The following is a 22,381-nucleotide window of genomic DNA, read 5'->3' on the forward strand; positions in this document are numbered from 1 at the left end:
CTTCACTTCGTCCCGGTTCTGGCGCCGTTTCTTTTCTTCTACAAACCAAATTAGGTTGTACATATATTTTACTTTTTATTGGGTTTTCCGTCAATATCTGAACAAACTCTTTAGTGTTAGGCTTACATATGTAGATACTTGCGTAAAAAATGGGCCTTACCCCTGTAAACTCGTATGTTATGTAAAATGAGAGAGGTTTACCGGTTGCGAAATTGACAGATGCTGTCGCAAAATAAATGTTGTATATTTCGTAATCACTCTATGCATTGTAGCTTATTATTCTTTAGCTTTTTATGCGGCTTTTATGTTACCTGTTCGTAGGCTAGCCGCGCCTAAGAAGATAATCCGAGAACACTTTCAACGTGCAATCGACATTGCGTGCAGCGTATGGTGCAGTCCGAAGCAGCGCAGAAATTGGAACTCCCCATGCTTGGACAAGGTTGGAGGAACTTTTCCATCGGCGGTGATTTCGGTAAACAAGTCGTCGCAACACCGTTGATATGGCATCGTATATGTAGGGGCAGCACGTCTTCACAAGCAGACGCTTAAAATTTCCAAGCAAAACCCTTTATACGTATTTATAAATGCCCCCTCAATAGGCTGCACGTCTGATTTAATTAAGGCTTCGAAAGCATCTTCGGGGAGCCGGGAGAGCCAAGACTCAGAGCCGGAAGAGCAGCACACCTGGCGTCCATGGAGGGAAGCTCTGAGGTGACGGCTAACTCCAGAAACTGTAGATTCTGCCGCAATCTGCTTGTTCCGGAGCAGCGGCTTCCGAGCAATTAGCATGGAAGTGGATGCTCCTCCTAACGAGTGATGACATGATCACGTGACCGGGCAGCAATACTTGTTCTCTCCGCAGAACGTGTGGTTAAGTTTATTACATGCGAGTCTATTGATCTGTACGAAGATATTGTCAGCGAATCATTTTCCTGCTGGTAAAGGCAACCCGCTGTTTTTATAGGTGCACGACGTGCTGCCTTTTAACATAATGAGTATCCGATGTCGCCTCAGGCCGTGTTGTCATTTAGCAAGCAGTGCTGAATCCTAACAAGTTTAGTTTATTCTTACCGCTAAGGGTTACCCGGAAAGGCTATCTAAGGTGAGAGCTTATGATTTCGCCTCCTTCTTGGGAACCTACGTGTATTTTGTCCCAATTATATTCCCAATGCTTCTCAGCTTTGTATGCTTCCGACAACATTTTGCCCCATTCATGGATATATTTTCTCTTTTTATTTTTTATTTTATTATTATTATTTTTTTTCGGCAACCGCTGGCCCCTGGCTGTCGCCTCCGACAAGATTTGTTTTTCGGCCCGTGCGGCGGCGTAGAGAACTTTTCGTTTTGCAGACGGGAAAGACGAAAGAAATATGCGGTAAGTATCCGGGCTGAGTACCACCCTTAGCGCGTGAGTTCGGCCAAACAAGACCCTGCGGCCGACAGGCAATACCGTCGCCCCACTCGTGGACTGCGAGAATTACGGCTGCATGGGATTGGCTACTGATTGGCAACTCATTGTTCCTTCCCTCTGGGCCATCCGAGCAGTGCAGGCCGTCTAACATTTCGTGGAAAGAGGCGAGGGAACGTCATTCTATTCAGCGTCCAGGGTGGCCTCGAACATTTCAATTGTTCGTAGCGGTTAGCCTTTCAAGTTTCATATTAGCAACAATAGGCGAGATATGAAACGAGCCTATTCTGAGGTAAGTTTTACTATATTTTATCACATTTATATTTCCAATGTTTCTCAACTTTTTATGCTGCCAACATTTTACTTAATTTATAGATTTATTTCCTCTTTTTCTTTTTTCTTTTTGCAGCAACCACTGGCTGTTGCGGCCCTGGCTGTTGCGTCCGACAAGATTTCTTTTTCGGACCATCCAGCGGCGTAGAGAACTTTTCATTTTGGGTTCTCCAACGTAATCTTCGGTTTATATGGGCAGCAGATATTTTAGATCTTCGTATATAAAAGGAGGGGAAAGGGGAGGGGGGGGGGGTTCTTGATGCGTGTTTTGCGATACCGGTTTCCAGGACCCAGTTTTGTGAAGCCTATTTTATGAATACCCATTCCACTAGCCTTCTTCTGTCGTAAAACAAGTTATATACGTCAAGTCACTAGTTGACTCTCTACCCGCGCCAAGATTCCTTCACTTTCTTTTTTTGTCTGAATGGCTGAAAACAAAATATTTTTATCGATCTAAAATTCAAGATGTTCTAGCGAAATGAGGTTACCAGTCTTCCTTTTTTTAGGCTGTTTGTCACTGCCCTAAAGTAAGTCAGAGAGGCACAGAAAGACCTCTTGTGCATGACTTACACGCAGATTGCTGAGCATCAACCGCTGTTTACACTCCCACGTCTAGGAGTCGGAGGTTGCCCAAACGAGCCCGAGGATTGAAACGCATCTAAGCCGTTAGTAGAGGCCCAACAGTCCTACTGTCCCTCTCTCATTGAATCAGGTGGTAAACAGAAAAGCAACCACGAAAAAACGAGACAGAAAAAAAAGAAAGGAGCAATTGAGGATCAGTCGCAAAACAAGGTAGCTAAATGGTGACCATAAAAAATGGGGGTCGTAAGACGGCCGGTTTCGGAGATCTTCGAAGGAACGATGGCGTCAAACCATACATCCGTAAAAACTGCGCACGAGCGGCAAGGACGCCAGACGCGACGGTCAATGGCCGTGGTAGTTAGAATGCATAGGCGACAGGAAACGGGGACGCGGTGCACGGAGGGGCAAAGCGGCAGAACTCAGGAAGAGCTGGGTGCAAGCAGAGCAGTGCAATGGAAAACCAAAAGAAGTGCAGAAGACGCCGAATACGTTCGGCGCTGGGAGGTGATGACCGCGACCTATCAGCGCTGCACGGGTCTGCCGAAAAGTGAAAGACAACGGTAATGAGCGAAGGGGACGTTCTCGTACGCGGGCAAGAGATAGCGGGCGGACGTGATTTGCGCCGACTGCTGGCACAACGACGCAAATCGCGGCGGCCGCTACCCGCTGGCCCAGCGTTACTAGAATATAACGTTGCGCTGGCCGATAAGAACGTTGTCGCTGCTCCGCGGCGTGACTCTCGACGGCCCGTTCGGTCGGCGCCACCGGCGGACTCTGACAAGTTGGAAACGACGTCGATTGCCGCCTCCGTGTACGCGGCGTGGCAGTCGAACGCCTAGATTGATTGAATTATTGATTGGGAGCTCTAAGAGTTCCCCCACACGATTTTTTTTTTCTGGGAGAGCCTGTGATGCTCGGATCAGCGCCTATTTGAAAGTTTGGCACTCGCCACTTACCCAGAAAAGCCTCTACTGGCGAGCAAATGCGCGACGTTTTCGGCGAATACCCTCTGCCGAGTAGGCTGGTGGCAAGCGCAGCTCTGGAAATCGTCGCTTGCCGTATGTAGTTTTAGCCACCATCGTTTGTCCGCATTTAACGACAGTTCGTCAAACACTTCTAGCAGCTTGCACAGTCCACGAGGATATAAACCACTTCATATGGTGTAAACTGGAGTTCTTCCGCGTCAGCTGTTCTGCAGCACAAGGCAACAGATCTAAGGCGAGTATTTGGGTAGACTTATAAAACAATAAATCTGGAAACGGCCTCTATAAAACCCGGTCTGAAGGACTAAAGTGTCAAAACGTCATGGGGAACGGCGTCTTTCTTATTATATATATATTCTTCAATCTTTTATAGTATCATTGAATGACAGAGCAAAAATCTGCTACGTATGTTTTGTTTCGTGATTCGGCTGTCACAAAGGTGTGATATGCATCAGTTACTTTGAAATGGCTCAGTTGAATTTTGTGACTTTCCCCAATGGGCCACGTAACACTTCCGCACTCGAAACAACGATATATACCTAGGAACTATTGTCCTTAAATAATAATTCGTCTCAGCAAATTTGAACAGGTGTAGCGGGCAATGGCTGCATTGGTTATTTCCGATATGCCTAGATAATATTCAAACTTGTATACAAACCCAGCGGCTGTTGGTCATTTTAAACTTCAGTTAAAAAGTTGTAAAGAAGGAAATTAAAGCTTTATCAAGGTGAAGTCCAACACGAAGGGGAAAAAAAGTGAATTATGCGAGATATCCTCGGCTGCTCCACGCAAGCCACAGTGATGTGCAATTTCTGTGGGTAACGTAGCTGCGGCATTTTGCAGTTCGAAAGCGGTTTTGTTTGCGATATTTGTACCGCATGCGGGTGTAGCAAGCGCGCGATTCTTTAGGTTTTTTTGTCAGTGCGCTGCTTCATCCCATGCGCCATAGCGCAAATTTGGAGGGCGTTCTGCCATTGAACCGCGGCCCGCACCCAACAGAGCATGGACACCCAACAGAGCATGGATCGCCCCCGTGCGAGGACGACAAAAGATGCGCCGTGATCGCGTCCGGAGGATTAATGCTTGCTCGACGTCATACGTCAAGCAGCTTATCCGTAGTCTGCGTCGACGCCTCTACTGAGATAACTGGCTCGACAAAGCCACAAACTAATCCTTTCTTTGCATACTTGATCATCTTCTGCGTTCCACACCTGTTTATAGCGTCGACCCTTCTATCAAACCTTGATCGCCTGCATCTCGACGTTCCTTTCACAAATCACCCCGAAGGCTCGAGTACGAAAGCTCACGTTAGCAAAATTCATATTTTGTGGCCCCCATACTGCCACTCTCCAGCGAGTCGTGATTGATTGCCCATGCATGAGAAGGTGCGTAAACGCCTTCGTCGTCGCTTGGGTCTCCTAGTTCTTGCAGCGTGTACGAAAAGTTTCGGAAAATCAGTGGCGTTCCCTTCAAGAGCTTAGACGAGTCTTCCTAACAGGCACTGCGCTGCTAAAGACTCAGTGCCTGTTCTTTCGAGTTCATTCATTCGTTTCCGCCGCTTGCTTGGGTATTTGTCACGGGGTCTTTTTTTTTATTTACGTAGTACTATTGCGTTCTTTTTTTTACTTTTCTTCTTTTTTTGCCTTCTCTTTATTGTTAGTACGCAAACCTTGCTGCATCTTGCCGTGATGGTAATTGCGGTTTACTAGTTTGAAGGCTTTTAAGTATATTGTCCTCATCCAAAATATTACGTCATTCTGGCTTGACTTCTAACTTACGTGGAAGTGATTTTGTCGTGCCGCCGTTAGATATCGTATAAACCGCTTACCCCACTGCGTCTCATTCAGTAGACCGGTTCTGTGTGCAATACCGGTTTCGTTCCGGGCCAGTGTTGTCACAGGGATATGAAAAAAAAAAAAAAAAAAAAAACGCGGCCACCTTCCAACTTTAGATGTGAAGGCTGAGTGAATAGGGAGCTTGGTGGCCTTCGCTAGCTTTGACTCTGCTTTTCTTAGGTCTGCCCATTTTATCGGTAGATCGGACACTGATGCCGCCGAGCGCCCGCCCTTTCTCTCAACCAAGGCAACACCTGGGCGTCAGAGCTTACGTCAACACTAGGCGCAGCCAATCCCCGACGCGCGCCTCCCCACCCGAACATCTGCGCCGTGACGCGCACTCCCCACACCTGCTTGCCGGCTCCTTGCCTCCTCGCCCCTTCCCCTGACACTTCTTGGCCTACCAATTTGTGCCGCTCCCCTTTCCTACGCCGATTTCTGAGCGACGCCCGTCACTGATGAAACTCAAGCCTAAATAGCTCCTCTGATAAAAATTTCGAATCCTACACGTTGCCTGCGTCCGATAACAACTTGGTGTCCTATTCTCTACCTCACAAATTCATGGTGAATTCGCCATGTTTTTTGCGTGAGCAAAACGACCCGCCGCGGTGGCTCAGTGGCTAAGGCGTTGTGCTGGTGAGCACGAGGTCGCGGGTTCGATTCCCGGCCGCGGCGGCCGCTCTTCTGATGGAGGCGAAAAGCAAAAACGCCCGTGTGTACGAGATATTTCGGCGCACGTTAAAGATCCCCAGGTGGTCGAAATTAATCCGGAGCCCTCCACTACGGCGCGCCTCATCGCCTGCGTTGCGTCGGCGCGTTAAACCCTGCAATCAATCAATCAATCAATCAATCAATCAATCAATCAAGCGTGAGCAAAACGTAAGCAATCGGTGACGTATGACAGGTGCACCAATGACGACATGAAGTGTAATTTCACGATTAGCTTTTAAAGATCTCAACGAAGCTATCAAATATTGCGCATAAAACATATAAAAACACGGCATGTATTATAAAAGATAGGAAGGCAGGTGAGGCTGGCAAAATAAACACATTTCTTCAGTTTAAAATTGGCGTCAACACCACAAGGCGATCAAATATCGTTGAACCAAAAGCGAGCGAATTGCGGGTGTTAAGATAAAGGACACCGCACAATCTTTTTTGCCGTATCTATTTATTTCTTTCAATCGCTTTTAGTAACATACTTGAGCTCCCTGTTTCAATGCAAGCTTTGTTGCGCGATCATCTTCCCGGCCGTCACCGCCGCCACGCTATCGTCTGCAGCTATGTTACAAGTTTATGGCGCTATCACAGAAAAAGACGGCCGTGACCATCGTATGGCGGGGTAAGGCGAGCAAAACGCTACGCCTGATAACGGCAGCACGTACTGACTGATGCCGCCGATTCACTCAATCGTCAAGCTCGAACTGAATCAGCGCAGTAATAAATAAAACAGCCAGTTTTCTTTGTTGTTTTTCTTTTGAATTCGATCATGTGACCCACCAGCTTACTAGGAGGAATGTGGACAAATGCCATGCGCTGGGTTCTTTGTAATGGAGAGGCGTGCACTGCCGTCATATGTTGCTGCTACGCCAAACAAATCATTGCTATTTTATTGCCAAACACAGAAACAAAATACAGGACGTTATTTTTATGCTCCGCTATCGCTGACTTGGAAGTAGTTAAAACTATTATTTCTTTCGCTAGAAAACAGTTTTACGCCACGCGTCGTGTGAAACTGCACATGCTGAAAATTCACGGGGATTTCATGGCGCCCAAGCTCTGTGTAATTTTTTGCCCTATTTCACAGCGACAACAGCCGCCATTTTCAAGCTGTTACGTAACATGACGTCACTTTCACGCAGGCTGAAGTTGCCAATCGGTGACGTACGCATTCCCGCAAACTATTTATATTACGTCACGTGTTCTCAGCCAATCACAGAGAGGTCGTGATCTTCAAGTAACATTGTTATTGAATAGCAAATACAGGCCTACGTTGTCATGTCTGCTGCATTTCATTTTAGTTTTTTATTGCCGGCCAAGAATTATGCGCTTTCAGTAGAGAGAAACAAGGCAAACGTCAAAACTGGGGCTAGTAATTGTCACGAAACGTCAAAATGACGAAAGCACACACAGCCGCTTTCTCAGCCGGAAGCACGTGACCAAACCTGAAAGCCAATCAGACATGGCTTTCGGCGAATTCACGGTTCACAGTGAATTTATTGACGTCGAGAATAGGGCCCTTGGACCCACTTAGGACCGTGGGCATGTTCCAAACGAGCGTTACGGGCTACAAAAGCTCTGATAGAGTACCTGCAACACACAGGTCCAGACCAGTCTTTGTGAATAACCCAATGTTTCTGTGCGCACCAATTTCTTGAACGTCATCACCATCATCTTGATTTTTTTATTTTGATTGTAGGGTTTAACGCGCCGACGCAACGCAGGCGATGAGGCGCGCCGTAGTGGAGGGCTCCGGATTAATTTTGACCACCTGGGGATCTTTAACGTGCGCCGAAATCTCGCACACACGGGCGTTTTTGCTTTTCGCCTCCATCAGAAAAGCGGCCGCCGCGGCCGGTAATCGAACCCGCGACCTCGTACTCAGCCGCGCAACGCCTCAGCCACCGAACCACCGCGGCGGGTATCACCATCATCGTCATCCCGTCATCAACTGACGTAGCAAGTTAGGAATTTTAGACCCGCTAACATCGCCAGACTTCATTAAAGATCGTTCTCTCTCTCTCTCTCTCTCTCTCTCTCTCTCTCTCTCTCTCTCTCTCTCTCTCTCTCTCTCTCTCTCTCTCTCTCTCTCTCTCTCTCTCTCTCTCTCTCTCTCTCTCTCTCTGATCAGTGGCGAAAAACCTAGCCAATAAACCATTAGCGGCATTCGCCAAGACAGCACTGAAGTCTTACTCGATTGGAGTCTGAACGCAGCACTGCGTGTATGGGCCATGCGAACTAACGAACAAGCTATGCATGTTGCATCACACGGCTTCCCTCCAAGTGCTGTATTCGCAAAATTTAGACAGTTGAATCCAAAGATAAATTACCGAAGCAAATTTGGTGATCAAATTAACGTTAACAAAGAAAAAAAAAACCAGTGTCAACTTACGACACGCCCCTCACGGTGCAGAAAGGTGACGTGTTTTTTTTTGTTTTTTTTGCTCTCGCAGGAAAAGTAAGGGAAGCTGCTTGCGCGTACAAGTAGCGAAAATGTAATAGAAACATATGAGAAAGCAAAAAAAACGATAAAAAATATTGGTAGTAGACGATTTAAATAACACGATAATTAAAAGCTCATCCCCTCGAATTCTCTGTCAGTTACTGGTGTATTGTAAACATTCTTTTAGTCTTGTCAGAGCACGTCCAAGTAGTCAGTGTATTATACTTGAATCTTGAATGAAAGAATTGACGTAAGCAAATTCACCCCTTAGGTAAACTATGCCTCCGGGAAAAGGGAGTGTTATCTTCGATATAACGCCAACGCCAGTGGTAGGGGTAGATTTCATTCCCGAAGACGTAACATTATAAGAATCAGAAACCAATGGAACGTCTGTCAGTGAAACGTGTTGCTAGAACAAACGAGAGAGAGAGAGAGAGAGAGAGAGAGAGAGAGAGAGAGAGAGAGAGAGAGAGAGAGAGAGAGAGAGAGAGAGAGAGAGAGAGAGAGAGCGCTTGCTGGGGTCACCAGGTTGAGCTGGATACTGGGAAGTGGGTGCAAGTCTGGAGTGCGTTGGCACGCCCATACTATAAGTATAGGGTGCCAGACTGGGCACAGTAAGCACAGAGCGAAGGTTGTTGGGTGGGGAAGATACTCTCCTGCTCAGAATCTCGTATATATGCGCGTCACTGCCGAGAATTTTGTTGGTACATATCTTAATCTGTTTCGCGGTAGCGTTCAAAATTTGCACCCTTCTGGCCTGATATTTACCTATTACTTTAGCATCGCATAGACATTTTGGGAGGAAGAATGGGACGCGAGCCGGTTCTGCGTCTTTTCTATCCACTGCCTGGACGAATCCACACACACACGCAGCAAGTATCACATGAAGGCTGCGCCAAAGTTCCAAGACTGCGACTATTGTTAACTATTGTAGAGCTACCTGGCAATTATATCAAAAGCCAACTATCGTAGTACTACAGGTAGTGTATCTACATTATGGATAGTTTTCAAGAACTATCCATAGTTTCCAAAAACTATCAACAGTATCGATAATAAATTTATCGGTTGTTTTGCATCGCTGGTTATAATACATGTACTTCAAAACAAGCTTTACAAAAATTGTGCTTGGGGAGGCTCGCATGACAGGGTTAAGTTATATAAATTCATAACTGTAGCTCATAGCAGTTTCGAAACGAATTGTCTTGCTGCCGCACGAGGTTTAAAAGCAGCTATAAAACAAGCTGTAATGTCAGTTTCAACGATTAAATTACGTAAGATAAGGTAATGATAATAGTATAGGCCTATCAAGTTAATTACGTTTAATTTGGCAATGACTTAATTTTGTACCACCCCCTTATTTGGGAACCGTAGCAACTATGAATTCGCCACGCCGGTCATCTTGGTGGCTGCCTAGAATGGCTAAAGAGAAAATGACAGAACCAGAAACTTTTCAATATCTCGCCCAATCGTCCAACATGGATGCCATCATCAGCTCTTAGATACGGTTCTAACGATAACTCATGGCCAATTTCTCGGAAATGAAATTCGCCTCATCGTAGCGGGTTTGCGAAACCCTGGGTATCTGTAGTATGTGTGTATGTGGTCTATTTCAGGCCGGTTGTCGCGATCGTTGGTAATGGCTGAATCTTTGCGGTTCTTTTTCCAATCATCGGCTTGATGTTGTTGGTTTGTCACGCGCACACGCCTCCATTTCTTGTTGGCGCTTCTGTTTATTGCGTCATTACCGGTGCAGACGCACTAGTCAATAATATTTCCTTTCGAAACGCACTACGGAAGTTGTCAGTCTAGTCTCTGGCGGCTTTAGTGCATTTGTTATACATTTTTTTCTTTGTTTCTATCTTTCCTACTGACATTCTACTATCGCCCCTCACAACCTCTGCTTCGGTCTTCGTTTCTATGATGTCCCAATTTCACGTAACATGATCACGTGGCCAAGATATGACATGTGGTTGAGAAGCGTATGCCTAGGACTCAGTGTTAGGCCATTTTTAGACTACTGACAGAACAGGCATGTCATAAGCTGTAGACGTAAGAAGCGGCCGTTCATATAATTTGGTTGGCCGAGGCTCCAGGTAATGTCATTGCTCTGAAATCTCATCGCAGTTGCGACAGCAGTCTGAACTTGGCTTGAAGTGCAAGTAACAGCTGACGCCGTAAGACCCCATGAGAACGACTCCCTGTAAGCTTGCTTTTTCACAGTAAGCACATAGCTGCAGTGCTGCACGCTTTACATGCGGCTCCAGTGATGGAGCATGACTCGCACCTGTTGGCGAGAAGATACTAGGGTGGCGTTGTAGCGTGGCAAACACGCAACTCGGTGAACAGAAAAAAGGAGGTGGCTCCCTCTTTTTGATATGAATGAAATTGGGCCCTAGATATCGACAGGCGGATGTTTAAATATCTGTCGAATTTCGGAGCTGTCGTTTATGTTGATTTTAAATTATACTATACTTGCATACATGGCTCGCTTAGACTCCCCGCACTATTCTACTATGTTGTTTTATCTCAAATTTCCTCTCACTGACTTTCCGCCACTCGTCTAAGAGGGAAGTGACATTCTGTCATTCTCATGAAAGCTAAGCAGGCCCTCGCGACCGCGACAGCTTACTTTTACTGGAAACGGAAACAGCAGCGCCAAAGAACCCACGCTGTATAGGGTATTGGGCGAATGGGAAATCTAGCCTCGTGCCCAGCTTACGCGGCACGCCGTCAGCCCTTCCTCCTCTATAACGTGTGTCGCGGGCCATGGCGTGGGCGCTTTCTTGCCTTTACTGTGCTCTGTGGGATCACGTGAACGAGTTTGCCAATAATTTTTCCACTTATTGAACGCGCAGTTTGATGAAAAGATGGCTAACCCGAGTATTCACAAATCTGCCTTACGGATATATTACGCAAGACTTTTTTTTCGACACCTTAACGTTGGACGTACAAGAACAAAACTTACCCTAAAGTGCTTCTTTTGTTAAACTTGTCAGCTAGAGAAGCGAGCTTCCCCTGGTCTATCTCAATCTTCCTTTTCTCGATCAACACTGTGGCGTACGACGATTGCTTAGCTGAGCTTGTAGATTTCGCGCGTAGTTAAAAAAAAAAAGAGACAAATTTAAAGCGCAAGCAACGTTTTCTGCACACTTGTGTCAAAGGAGGATGATTTGCGAAGGCTGGCCGCTTGACGTCATGCGCACTCCTGTAATTTCTTTCCATCATGGAATGGTGTATAGTTGAAGCGCCCGACTCGCGTAAGAAAATATCATATTGGCGCCTCTGTACTAGGCTACCAACAAGCCTAAATAGTACTCTCGAATCATATACATGGTTACAGCTGCAAACGCAAGTGAATATTATTATCATATGACTTTTGACTGACCTTACAAGTATACGAGAAAAAAAAAAGAAGCCTCGCTCGGCGCACCCAGCCGTCGTTGTAACTGGAAAACCACAATGCGGCCTCGTCACTGGTCACTGTCAAACCTTTCTTCACCTCCTGTTGTTAGAAAGGAGGGAGAGGAAAAGAAAGTTGGCCACTAGTTTGTCTTTTGTGCTTGTGGGCGTGTTTGTATTCGTTAGCTGACGACGGACCGTTGACCTCGGCAGCCAAATTTGTGTGGTCACCCATGCGTTGCAGAGGTTGCAAAAGCGCGCTGTTTTTCTTTAGATCAGAAGGAACAGCAGATCCTGCAGGGTAATGACAAAGACTACAGAGGGCGGCTCGTATTTGTGTATTGCGTACCCGACCTGTGCTCGTACGGTTCTCACTGTTGCTGCGCAATAGCCACCGGGGACTTGATTCGCCTCAACGGTATTTGAGTGCTTCTCTCCGCGGGTTAACTCGCTAGTGTGTACCTGCTTCCCCCTAATCATTTGTGTACACGTATTCGTTGAATGAAGTGCATGGTATTTTATCTAGCGAGTAGAGTACTTCAGACTGATGCTTTGCTAAAGCTAGATAAATACGTTTGATTACGGTCTACTTGCTTCGCTTAGTTTTACTCGGTTTGACTCTCGATTGCCTCCCCGCGCTTCACTTCTGGGCGCAACGGCTGATTTGTCTGACCCGCTGGGCCTTTTCCGTAGCTCAGTAATGTTAGGCGGGTGACCAGCTTCAATCTGATGAGTGCACAGTTGTCTTACCCGTCAGGTACGCAGGTTTTCATAGGTACTGCCGGCGTGCTGTTGTGACGTCCGCGTAAAACAACAACCAAAAGGAAGTAAGAATTTGTGAAGTTCAGATTCATTTTGCGGGGATCATATGATAGCCTATACCTTGGTTTCACGTTGCCGCTAAGTACGGCGACTTTGCAGGTTCTTGATATGACATTGTATTCTGCGTGCGAACTTTTGCGCATTAACGAGTCGGCGGCCAACCGTTTCACCTGCGGCCGACATATCACTTTCTTTTCGTAAACTTCAATTCCAAGTTCACTGTCTAAATGAGCTTCTATGCTTGGGAAAACCATGCAAACTCGCCGAAGGGACTCTTCACTTTCACTGTAGCTCGGCAGCGAACAGCGCTATTATTTAGAACGAACTCTCCTCCTGGTATTGGTTTTCATGCAAACCGATGGATGTATTTTTGTTGTCTGCCTCCCTCTATATGGAGAAAGTGGCGGCCTCTGTATTGATTGATTGTGGGGTTTAACGCACCGACGCTGCACAGGCGATGAGGCGCGCCGCAGTGGAGGGCTCCCAATTAATTTTGGGGCGTTTGAAATCTTGAACACATGGGCGTTTTTGCTTTTCGCCCCCATCAGAAAAGCGGTCGCCGCGGCCAAGAATTGAATCCGTATCCTCGTGCTCAGCAGCACAACGCCTTAGCCACTCAGCCACCGCGGCGGGTGTGCGCGTCCGTGCATACGCACGCGCAGTTGACTAACTTCTTCTCAAAACACGTTAAAACCTAGTTGCGACGGTTTTCTTCTGTTCTAGTTAAAACCAACCCTGTGTGTTCGTTAGTCCACAAAACACTGCTAATCTTTGTTATGCAGTTATGTTTGCCGAAAATGTGCGCGTGGTCTACTTGCGCTAAGGAATTTGATATGCACCTATTTCGACATATATACACCATGTACATTGTGATAGAAGTGCTTTTCGCAACGGCACCGTACCCGTGAGCTGAAATCGGCCGCAAAAAAGCGACTCCAAAAACATTGACGCAAAAAACTCTTCGGGGATTGCCGATATCTTTAGCGCACCAATAACTGCCCGGTTTTACTGAGCCATATTCACGACTAGACAGACGGCATTTACTGGTTGGCTTGGGTATGCGACCATTGTTACGCTTTACTAATAAAGCTAGCACTAGCCGGATGTAGTATGCTTCTTTAATGGCTGAACCTAGTTGCTGGATGTCGCCGGTGTGTTTCATCCGATACCGCATACGGCCACGTGAGGCCAGTTTGATGTTAAACAAGACACTAGGCGGCCTTTGAACTGCAAGAATTTTGAATCACCCATGCTCTAATTTATATCAAACGAAAGGTGGAGGTGGCCATGGACCGTAGGGATAACAGTAAAGAGAGTGTGATTTTTTTTAGGGGCCGCACGTGTCACTGTAAAATAATCATAGCAAAGCTTCGGTTACTTATCAGCTATGGGAAGGGAGGCAGGCTCAGGCGTGAGCCTGTGAATTGTCCTCCAAAATTTCATGGCCGGATGCCCATACAATTTTGATTGGGTAATTTTATTTGTAGCCGACTGCTATTGCGTGGGCTGTTTTGCTAATGCGCCCTTTCGCGCATTGCCTGTAGGCGTTTTTTTCTTCCCCCGTAATTCCCGTATATGCCCACATCCTAAGCGACCCGAATTAAATTCTCACCTCCTCATCACAAGTTGAAAATACAGGATCAAACTGCACTCCGGTTATTCCAAACGAACAGCTTCCTCCACTTCTCCCGGATACGCAAACTTCGCCCAATCCAATACCCGAAATTGTGCCCCGAATGAAACCAACTATCCACTTTCTATCATACGGCAGCAGGGTGCGGGGAGCAGTGGAGTGAGGCACTGTCTAGCGCTTACTACGACGAGCGGTGCCGAACAATCGCCAGAGCAGCCACTAGAGCGCCCACCACGTCATGACAATCAACGATTATAATAAACTTATTTCTCTCTCTCTCTCTCTCTCTCTCTCTCTCTCTCTCTCTCTCTCTCTCTCTCTCTCTCTCTCTCTCTCTCTCTCTCTCTCTCTCTCTCTGTTACTTATCCGATTCAGGAGAGGCACAGATTGATTCATAGAATTTTATAAATGCTCAGCCCTTCCACTTGCTGCGATAGAATTATTACTCGCTCTGAAAGCCAGCCACCTTCTGTGAGCATACGACAGCATAGAATCGTTGCAATTGCTTTCAACCCCAGCGTTTGTGTTTGCCCAGTTTGGTCGCACGCTTTACTTACGGTTCGACCATAGGGTGTACTGGAGAACTGTTAGCGTTCTTCTTCATTTGTATAAAGGCACTATCTTGAAACTGAGCAACATTATCCCATTTGGCACGAACAGATACTGTCGCTTTCCTTTTGTGACTTCTGCAAGAGAGAGGGGGTGAATTAACATGGTGAACACTTACTTTTGTTTGCCCAATACTTGAAATTTTTTACTTCCGTCTCTTCGTCCACGTCTTCGTTGTCGGACCCTTTGTTTCCCACACCTGCAAACACAAAAAGAAAGACACAGAAACAAATTTGTAGAAAATGCTAGGTAATTTGCTCTACACCTGTTGATTTTCTTAGCCCAAGCTGAGGCACCCTTAGTCAGCAGAAACACTTTATGCTGGCGGACGTAGAATCCAGAATTTCACTCCTGCCTGTATGTACACACATAACATTCACCCAGTACTCGTCGCAGATTTTTGTCGGATGAAATAACACGCTAGTGCAAGGAAGGCTACTTTTCGCAGTGATAGGGGAGTCCTAGATAACAGTTATGCTTGTCATGTAATCTTCGTCACTCGGACGCATGAAGGGGCAATCACGCGAATGTACATGACGCATATCTTCGTTGATTGATTGATTGTGGGGTTTAACGCGCCGACGCAACGCAGGCGATGAGGCACGCCGTAGTGGAGGGCTCCGGATTAATTTTGAACACCTGGGGATCTTTAACGTGCGCCGAAATCTCATACACACGGGCGTTTTTGCATTTCGCCTCCATCAGAAAAGCGGCCGCCGGGGCCAGGAATTTAACCCGCGACCTCGTGCTCAGGAGCATTTCTTCATCTTATGTCCACAAGTGCACCAGGTGTCTTCGGTGAATTGAATATACTGGAGTAATTTCTGGTTTTAGGTGACCTCAAGACGAAGGTGATGTAATAACATGTTGACCGAACGACCATGGTGAGATGTACATGTATATATGTAGTATATGTGAGCTACGGGTTTACTCTGTACAATAGCAGTGCACGATATTTATCTGACGTGATATTTAGCTGACCGCCAAGTTTTCAGGGTAATGTGTGCCATCAGTTGTCTAAAATATGTATTAACATTTTCTCTCGGAAGAGGCATGATGCTGCATGTGGAGTTTGAATGAACGGTGACGGTAAGTTGGTTGGCTCACGAACTTCCGCGCATTACAAGGTGCCCGGTAATCCCTTCAAATATTATTCGCTGAGTGCTTCCTACTTCAATTGTAAGCACATTACAGATCCCCCTTACTAAAAGATTTTTGTAAGTGTGAGCCACAAATGCAGATAGGATTCGAAGAACGGCGTTTGAATCAGTAAAGATGGCTCACTTATACAAATGGCTCTCTCTGCTAATCTGTTTCTCAAGACTGATGAGACTGAGCCTGCTGCCCTGGGTGCCCTTAGCATTGATTTCTTCCTTCGTGCCCAAAGCCCCTGCAGCGACATTGTGGGCATTGTAAACTTGTTCAACCACTCCTCGGACAAGAAAAGAATGCGGGCTTTGATAAATAAATCATCCGCAACAGTGTCAAAACCATGTTGACATGTAGGATAATTTGCAATACCAGGTTACTGAACCGGCTACCGCTGAAGGCAGTAAACGAAACGCCGGAAGGGATCATCCGAAGATAAAATGAAAACTTCACAGGCAATAATCCCTAAGGGATACGACCTAACGGTGCAGCGATTGACGTACGCCTATGCGATTATGATGACTCTCGAAAGAAGATATTTCAAAAGGTCCCCTCTGAAATTCAGTTGAAAAAAATCCCGGGCGTCAGCAGGTGCCATCAGCATATGACCCTACAGATATATCAGTAAGGTATTGGTTTTGTCATTTTTAGAGCGAAGCTATTCATGCCTAAGGCGCAGCGGATTGCCTCCGGCGACGGACCGAGCGTACCCCAACGATTTTCGGCGGATAGAAAAATGCATGAAAAATAAAAAAAAGGTCTTAGGGCCTCCATATATTGATATGTCTTATATTGCCCCTGAAAAACTGTCTTATCAGTAATTTGGGCTTGCTTCAAGGCGAAGCCTACTTTAGGGAGATCAGTGCAAGCACAATCTTCCTAAGCTGGCTTTCTCCAGCTTACGAAGTGTGTTGCGCAGTGAAGCATGGTCATCTAGGGAGGGAGCATGGTCACAGCCGCACTTTATACTCCTCTCCACCGTCGCCACCTGTTTCCTACATCGTCCTCGCCACTCACGGCGTCTCTCTTCCTTCTTACTTCGCGGAATGCCTCACGCTGTTCAGCGGCCACCCGTGCGGCGCGCTAAAGACGTCATTGTCCCTAGCCACCAATCGTGAGTGTCCCTTGTCTGCAACGTAGGGATCGTGCCACTGTCCTTATAATTCAACATAACAAATCACCCACATAGCAGAAACGAAACATAACAAATCCCACCAGAGCGTCAACTTCGCTGGTCTTCCCTCTGACAGAATGGAAGGGATCTTAATTTTTGTTCAATCTCCCATGAAGGTATGGCTCAGGTGCCCGTTGAATGGCTTTGGAGCAGAAGAGGCACGTATTGTTGGTGCTGCTTTTCAAATTGCGGTGAAGTGTGTGAGTCATGATGTATTTCTCTTCCACTTCTTCGGTCGTAAAAATGTATAAACGCGTAGTTAAGCAAGCACAGCGGCAGACACGGACGGAGGAAGAATTCATAATAATCCCCAGCTGCCGCTGGGAAGGCTGAGTAGCGTTTTGAGCCGTGCATAGTCTGTTTACACAGATTTGGGGCATCTGCTAGATAAGTGGTTAACTGACACGGAAATAGCCTAATTAACTCGATGTTATGGCTAGAGTTCGTAAATATGTATCCTTTTCCGCGTGTTTAGACGCAGTATAGGAAAGCACATCATTTCTCGCGCCGCAGGTGACCAGAAGTATAAGAGGGACGTGTAACTACACTTCTGTTCGAAATATTTTGCACCAATCAAAGTAGCCTTTTGTCAGCTTATATAACTAGACTTTACACCACCTCTACTTGTCACTAGGTGTCTGGACACTTCCGACTTTTCAACTTTACAAGTGATCCATTCTACAGCCAAATCAATTTGGACGAGGCCAGCGCATTGCTCATAGATTGATTGATTGTTGGGTTTGACGCGCCGACGCAACGCAGGCGATGAGGCGCGCCGTAGTGGAGGGCTCCGGATTAATTTTGACCACCCGGGGATCTTTAACATGCGCCGAAATCTCGTACACACGGGCGTTTTTGCTTTTCGCCTCCATCAGAAAAGCGGCCGCCGCGGCCGGGAATCGAACCCGCGACCTCGTGCTCAGCAGCACAACGCCTTAGCCACTGAGCCACCGCGGCGGGTGCATTGCTCATAGAGACGCGCCTTAAGCTAAGCATGCCAGTTTAGCTTTACTTTATAGTAGCGAGCTCGTGATGCGCAGATCCAAGGTTCATGCCGGGAGAACGCATAAAATGAACAGCGAGAACAAGCGGCCGCTCCTCCGTCCCACATTCCGCTTAGCCGCATTTAGGTGCCGTTATCTCCATCGCAGATTCCATCAAAAAGCGCTTACGGCGGCCGGTCGTGGGTTTGCCGGACCGAGCTGTGCGAGTGAACTGCACGCGAACGAGCGAGTCGACGACTTCACTCCCTCCGATGACCGAAGCGAAGCCAACAAAGGCTGACCGCCGGAGAAACGCCCAGTAGTGCTTTGTCGACGCGGTTGGGACCGAACGCTCTTTGAATAGGCGGGTGCTTTTTCGCAAGTTCTAAAACGGTTTGTCGCGTCGCAGTGGTAATGCCGTTCGAAATGTAAGAGCAAGGAAGTCTTCCACGCCTCCCGTCGTCTGGGAAGAACGGCGAGAAGTGCGCACCGTTACGAGCATCGCCTTTCGTAGTGGCCCGCTTCTGTGACTCTAAATGTATTTTTCACCGCTTTTAGAGCTGATGTGTGTCGTCTAAGCACTGGAGATATTGTAAATGGAGGTGCAGGGTTTTTCTGATGAGCGTTGCAGTTTGCGGATGTTGCGGAGCGAAGCAGTGGACGACGCAAGCTTTGCTGATTGAGTCATACAGTTGTCAAAAAGCAGCCGTCAGATGGGCCGTAATCGACAGTGCACACTCTAGATGCATGCGCGAACGAACACCAGTGAAGGTTGCGAGCAATATGGCTGTGTAACTTTGGCCTGTACGAACCTACTCATTTGGGAATATTGAGTAAATTAAATGAAGTCCAATGTCACATTCCTTCCTCATATCTTTCACACCACCCGTAAGCTGCGTTTGACGGAAGGGAGTAGGAATAACCTCGGATAATTGCTTAACCAATTTATTAAGGCGAATGCGTCAGATGTGTCATCAAACGAGACTAGTGACTGCCATCATCGGCGTCGTCGTCAACACGAATGGTACCAAAATGACCACCTCTGGGAGGAGGACAAAATTCAGGGAAGCTTGTACTCCCTCGCAAGGCTTGAATGGCGGGGCTGTCGTAGGCGAGCATTGCCGGACACATAGTCAACTTTCAGTATCATTGTTTATTCTGATAGTTGCGGTGCTAGTAATCGTCGTCATATGCATCGCAGGGGTCATCATCTCCTTGGCGGTGAGTGGTGGATGCAAAGTCATCCTCGGCATTGTAGACTTCCACCAGCTCTTCGTCATCGACTCGAGGCAGCGGTGGTGGGAACTGCAAGTCGTGTCGGGAAGGATTGACACACTCGTAGCCATCCATGTCTCTAATTATTCATCATGGCTCCTAGAGAATACGGCGGCCGCAGTGACCTCTCCCAAGCAGGGTGTCTCTCACGCTTGACGACAGCGCTGGATTTCTTTTTTTTTTTTTTCTTAAGCCACTGCGCGAGTGGGGGAATCGGCAGCGCCGCGAGGCACGCGCTCATGAACGCGCTGCATTTTAGTGGTATTTTTTCCTGCAACGGCGAACTTACGGTCAGTAACAACTGCTCCGCTGTTAAAATAACGAACCCGTTTGGGTTCGTGTAGGTTTAAAACCCGGGTCTTCAGAGCACGACCAAGCACGTTACCACAGCGCTGACTCGGCACCCTGCCAGAGGGAGAAGAGGGGTAAGTTTTGTCCATGTCAACGGATGAATATGTGTCGGGAGTCGAGACACAATTAATGACAGTTAATGCCTCATGATTACACGTAAGGACTAATTATAATGATTGATTAGTGATCAATCGTAATGATTGGTAAGGTAGAATTAAGATTGATTAAGGTGAATTCAGACGAATTGAGATAGATATGGGTGGAATACGATGTATTAGGATGCATTTAGGGGGACTAAGCAAGCTAAGGTGGATTAAGGTGGGATTGAGATGAAGTACGGTTAAATAGCATGGCTGCTGTGTCGACTGGTAGAGGCGTATATAACAGGTAACCGCCACAATAGTACGCCAGGCTTTTGCCTTCAAAGTGCGTTAGCCCCCTTAACTGTCCCGAGAATTTTTTGCGTTATCTTGTCTCTCTCTCTCTCTCTCTCTCTCTCTCTCTCTCTCTCTCTCTCTCTCTCTCTCTCTCTCTCTCTCTCTCTCTCTCTCTCTCTCTCTCTCTGTCTGTTTTTCTGTCTCTCAGACCTCTAAGACCAGCGAGTATTAGGGTTGAGGGCACGGATGACCAGCACGGTCCAAGGCATACCGGACTAAGGAAGCCTCACAAAGGGGGGGGGGGGGGGGGGGTGCCATACTAGCACATCGACTAAGCCCAATGAAGTTTATTCACCATCACCATCTTAGTTTTCCAAGGCATAAATGTCTTTATTAAGTTACTGGTGGTAGTACCGTGCGCCACGCGACCGGAAGGGACAGCGCAGCTGTATATGGCTAATATCCCAGGGTCTCGCGCCGGCGGCAACAATTTACTCAGCGGCCTGTGTTCAGCGTAAATGTTCTCGTTCACCATACGGAAATTAACATACTGTCACAAGTTGCTAATCGTCTTTTCATGCGCTACCGGGACGAGCGATTCCTAGCGAGACGGAGACGGTAGACGTATCCGACACGTTCTGAGGAAGCCGAAAGCAAGGAAGCTAGGGAAAGTTATACGGGGACGCCATCACAATGGCCCCTTTAGCAAAAAAACCGCCTGGCTTGGTCTGACCATGGAAAGGGAGGACGCTCCACACACGTTCCCGTGCTTTAAGACGTAGTTCATAGGGAAACAAGCCAACACGCAGTGATAGGTATCACCCCAGGTGGCGTCCACGGTACCCAGGAGGCCTAAGGGAAGGAAGTTTTGACTCCCTTTCGGGATTCTTCACTGTTTGGCACACGTGGTTACTTTCTGTTGCCAGAAAGGGCCGGCGATTAACGATGACGGCGTATGGTGCCCCTTAACCCCCATATCGATAGCAGGAAAACAAACCGGCATAACCTCTCATTGCTGTTTCTTGACTGATTAATTGATTGATTGTAGGGTTTAATGCTCCGACGCAGCGCAGATTATGAGGCGTGCCGTAGTGGAGTGCTCCAGATTAATTTTGACCCCCTGGGGTTTATTACGTGCGCCGAAATCTCATACACACGGGCGCTTTCGCGTTTCGCCTCCATCAGAAATGCGGCCACCTTCTGTTTCTGCGTTGGTGTTAAAACCAACATAGTTAGCATGAAAGCCCAAAGAATGAAGGTGCGGTGTGCGTGCGTGTGATTGCGTACGTGCACGCTACAGTGGAGTCTCTTGTCAGCCACCGTGCCCGCGCCCAGTCACCAAAAACTTCGACGACACTTGTGGTATCGCGCACGCGTATGCCTCGCATTCTGACAAGCGTTAGTGATCGGTGGCGGCCCGAGGAGGCGCATATTGCAGAGACATCAATATCCGCGATGCCACCGGATATGCAAGGTAAGGCACCGCGGTCATCCGTGCCACGCGTTCCTCGCCGCAATTAGGGCGGCGCTCAACTCATGCGGGCCATCGGGGCGCGCCGGACACGTCGGGAAACTGCCGACTTTGCGCGTGTAAGCGGGTTCGTGTTTGACCAACATCACCCAGGTTAACACAAAGCCTGGCAGCTCAGGCCTGTCGTCTTATTTAAGCCTTGCGGTTGGCTAGACACGCCTCTTTAGGCTTCCGCGTGGTGGCGCTTGCTGACGTTTGTTTTTTAAATCTTGGCAACCCATACCAGCAGAATGGTCACCGAGTGACTACCCTACAAGCAGACCTTATTCTGGTCTAGGAGGTTTACCTTTGGCGGGCGTGATGTAATAGCGCCCCGGCTTAATTATACTAGGCCGGCATAGGCGTGTTATTGTGACCGGATGCTATGAATGTGGGTGGGCGGTGTCGCGTTGATTGGTCCGCTTGTAGCCTGACCGCTCCCTTTCTTTGGCTTTCTGTCCACGAGTCAACATCGGATGCACTGCGGAAAGATCATCTGTAGTGGGTAACCCTGTGAAAGTTATTCCGCTAGTGTCAGTTGCGAAATTTGAAGAATTCGGCTGTGCGAATTCCGACCAGTTTCCTTCGAAATCACACATTTCAGATTTTGCGAGAAAGGAAGGGGAGGGGGGGGGGGGGAGGGGGCACGCACGGAGGCTCCACCTGGCCTAGCAGGTGGGGTGAAGTGGGGCGCTACGTAAAAGAATCTCGACACACGAGGTTTTTCGTTTTTGCCTGCACTAAAAAAAAAAAAAACGCTGTCACAGGCGGTATCGAATCCGTGCCATCGAGCTT

General features: G+C 47.5%; 1 protein-coding gene across 1 annotated transcript in view; it reads right to left on the reverse strand.

The window, feature by feature from the left end:
- Positions 1 to 22,381, reverse strand: part of LOC144155882 (Kv channel-interacting protein 4-like) — a gene marked incomplete in the record, with an annotated part of 551,666 nt that overhangs the window by 263,358 nt on the left and 265,927 nt on the right. The window contains 1 exon segment of the mRNA XM_077687580.1: positions 14,886 to 14,966. Coding sequence (XP_077543706.1) covers positions 14,886 to 14,966 — 81 coding nt within the window.

Source organism: Haemaphysalis longicornis, unplaced genomic scaffold (genome assembly GCF_048455015.1).
Source record: "Haemaphysalis longicornis isolate Haplotype H1 unplaced genomic scaffold, Haemaphysalis longicornis Haplotype H1 scaffold_1, whole genome shotgun sequence".
Lineage (NCBI taxonomy): Eukaryota > Metazoa > Arthropoda > Arachnida > Ixodida > Ixodidae > Haemaphysalis > Haemaphysalis longicornis.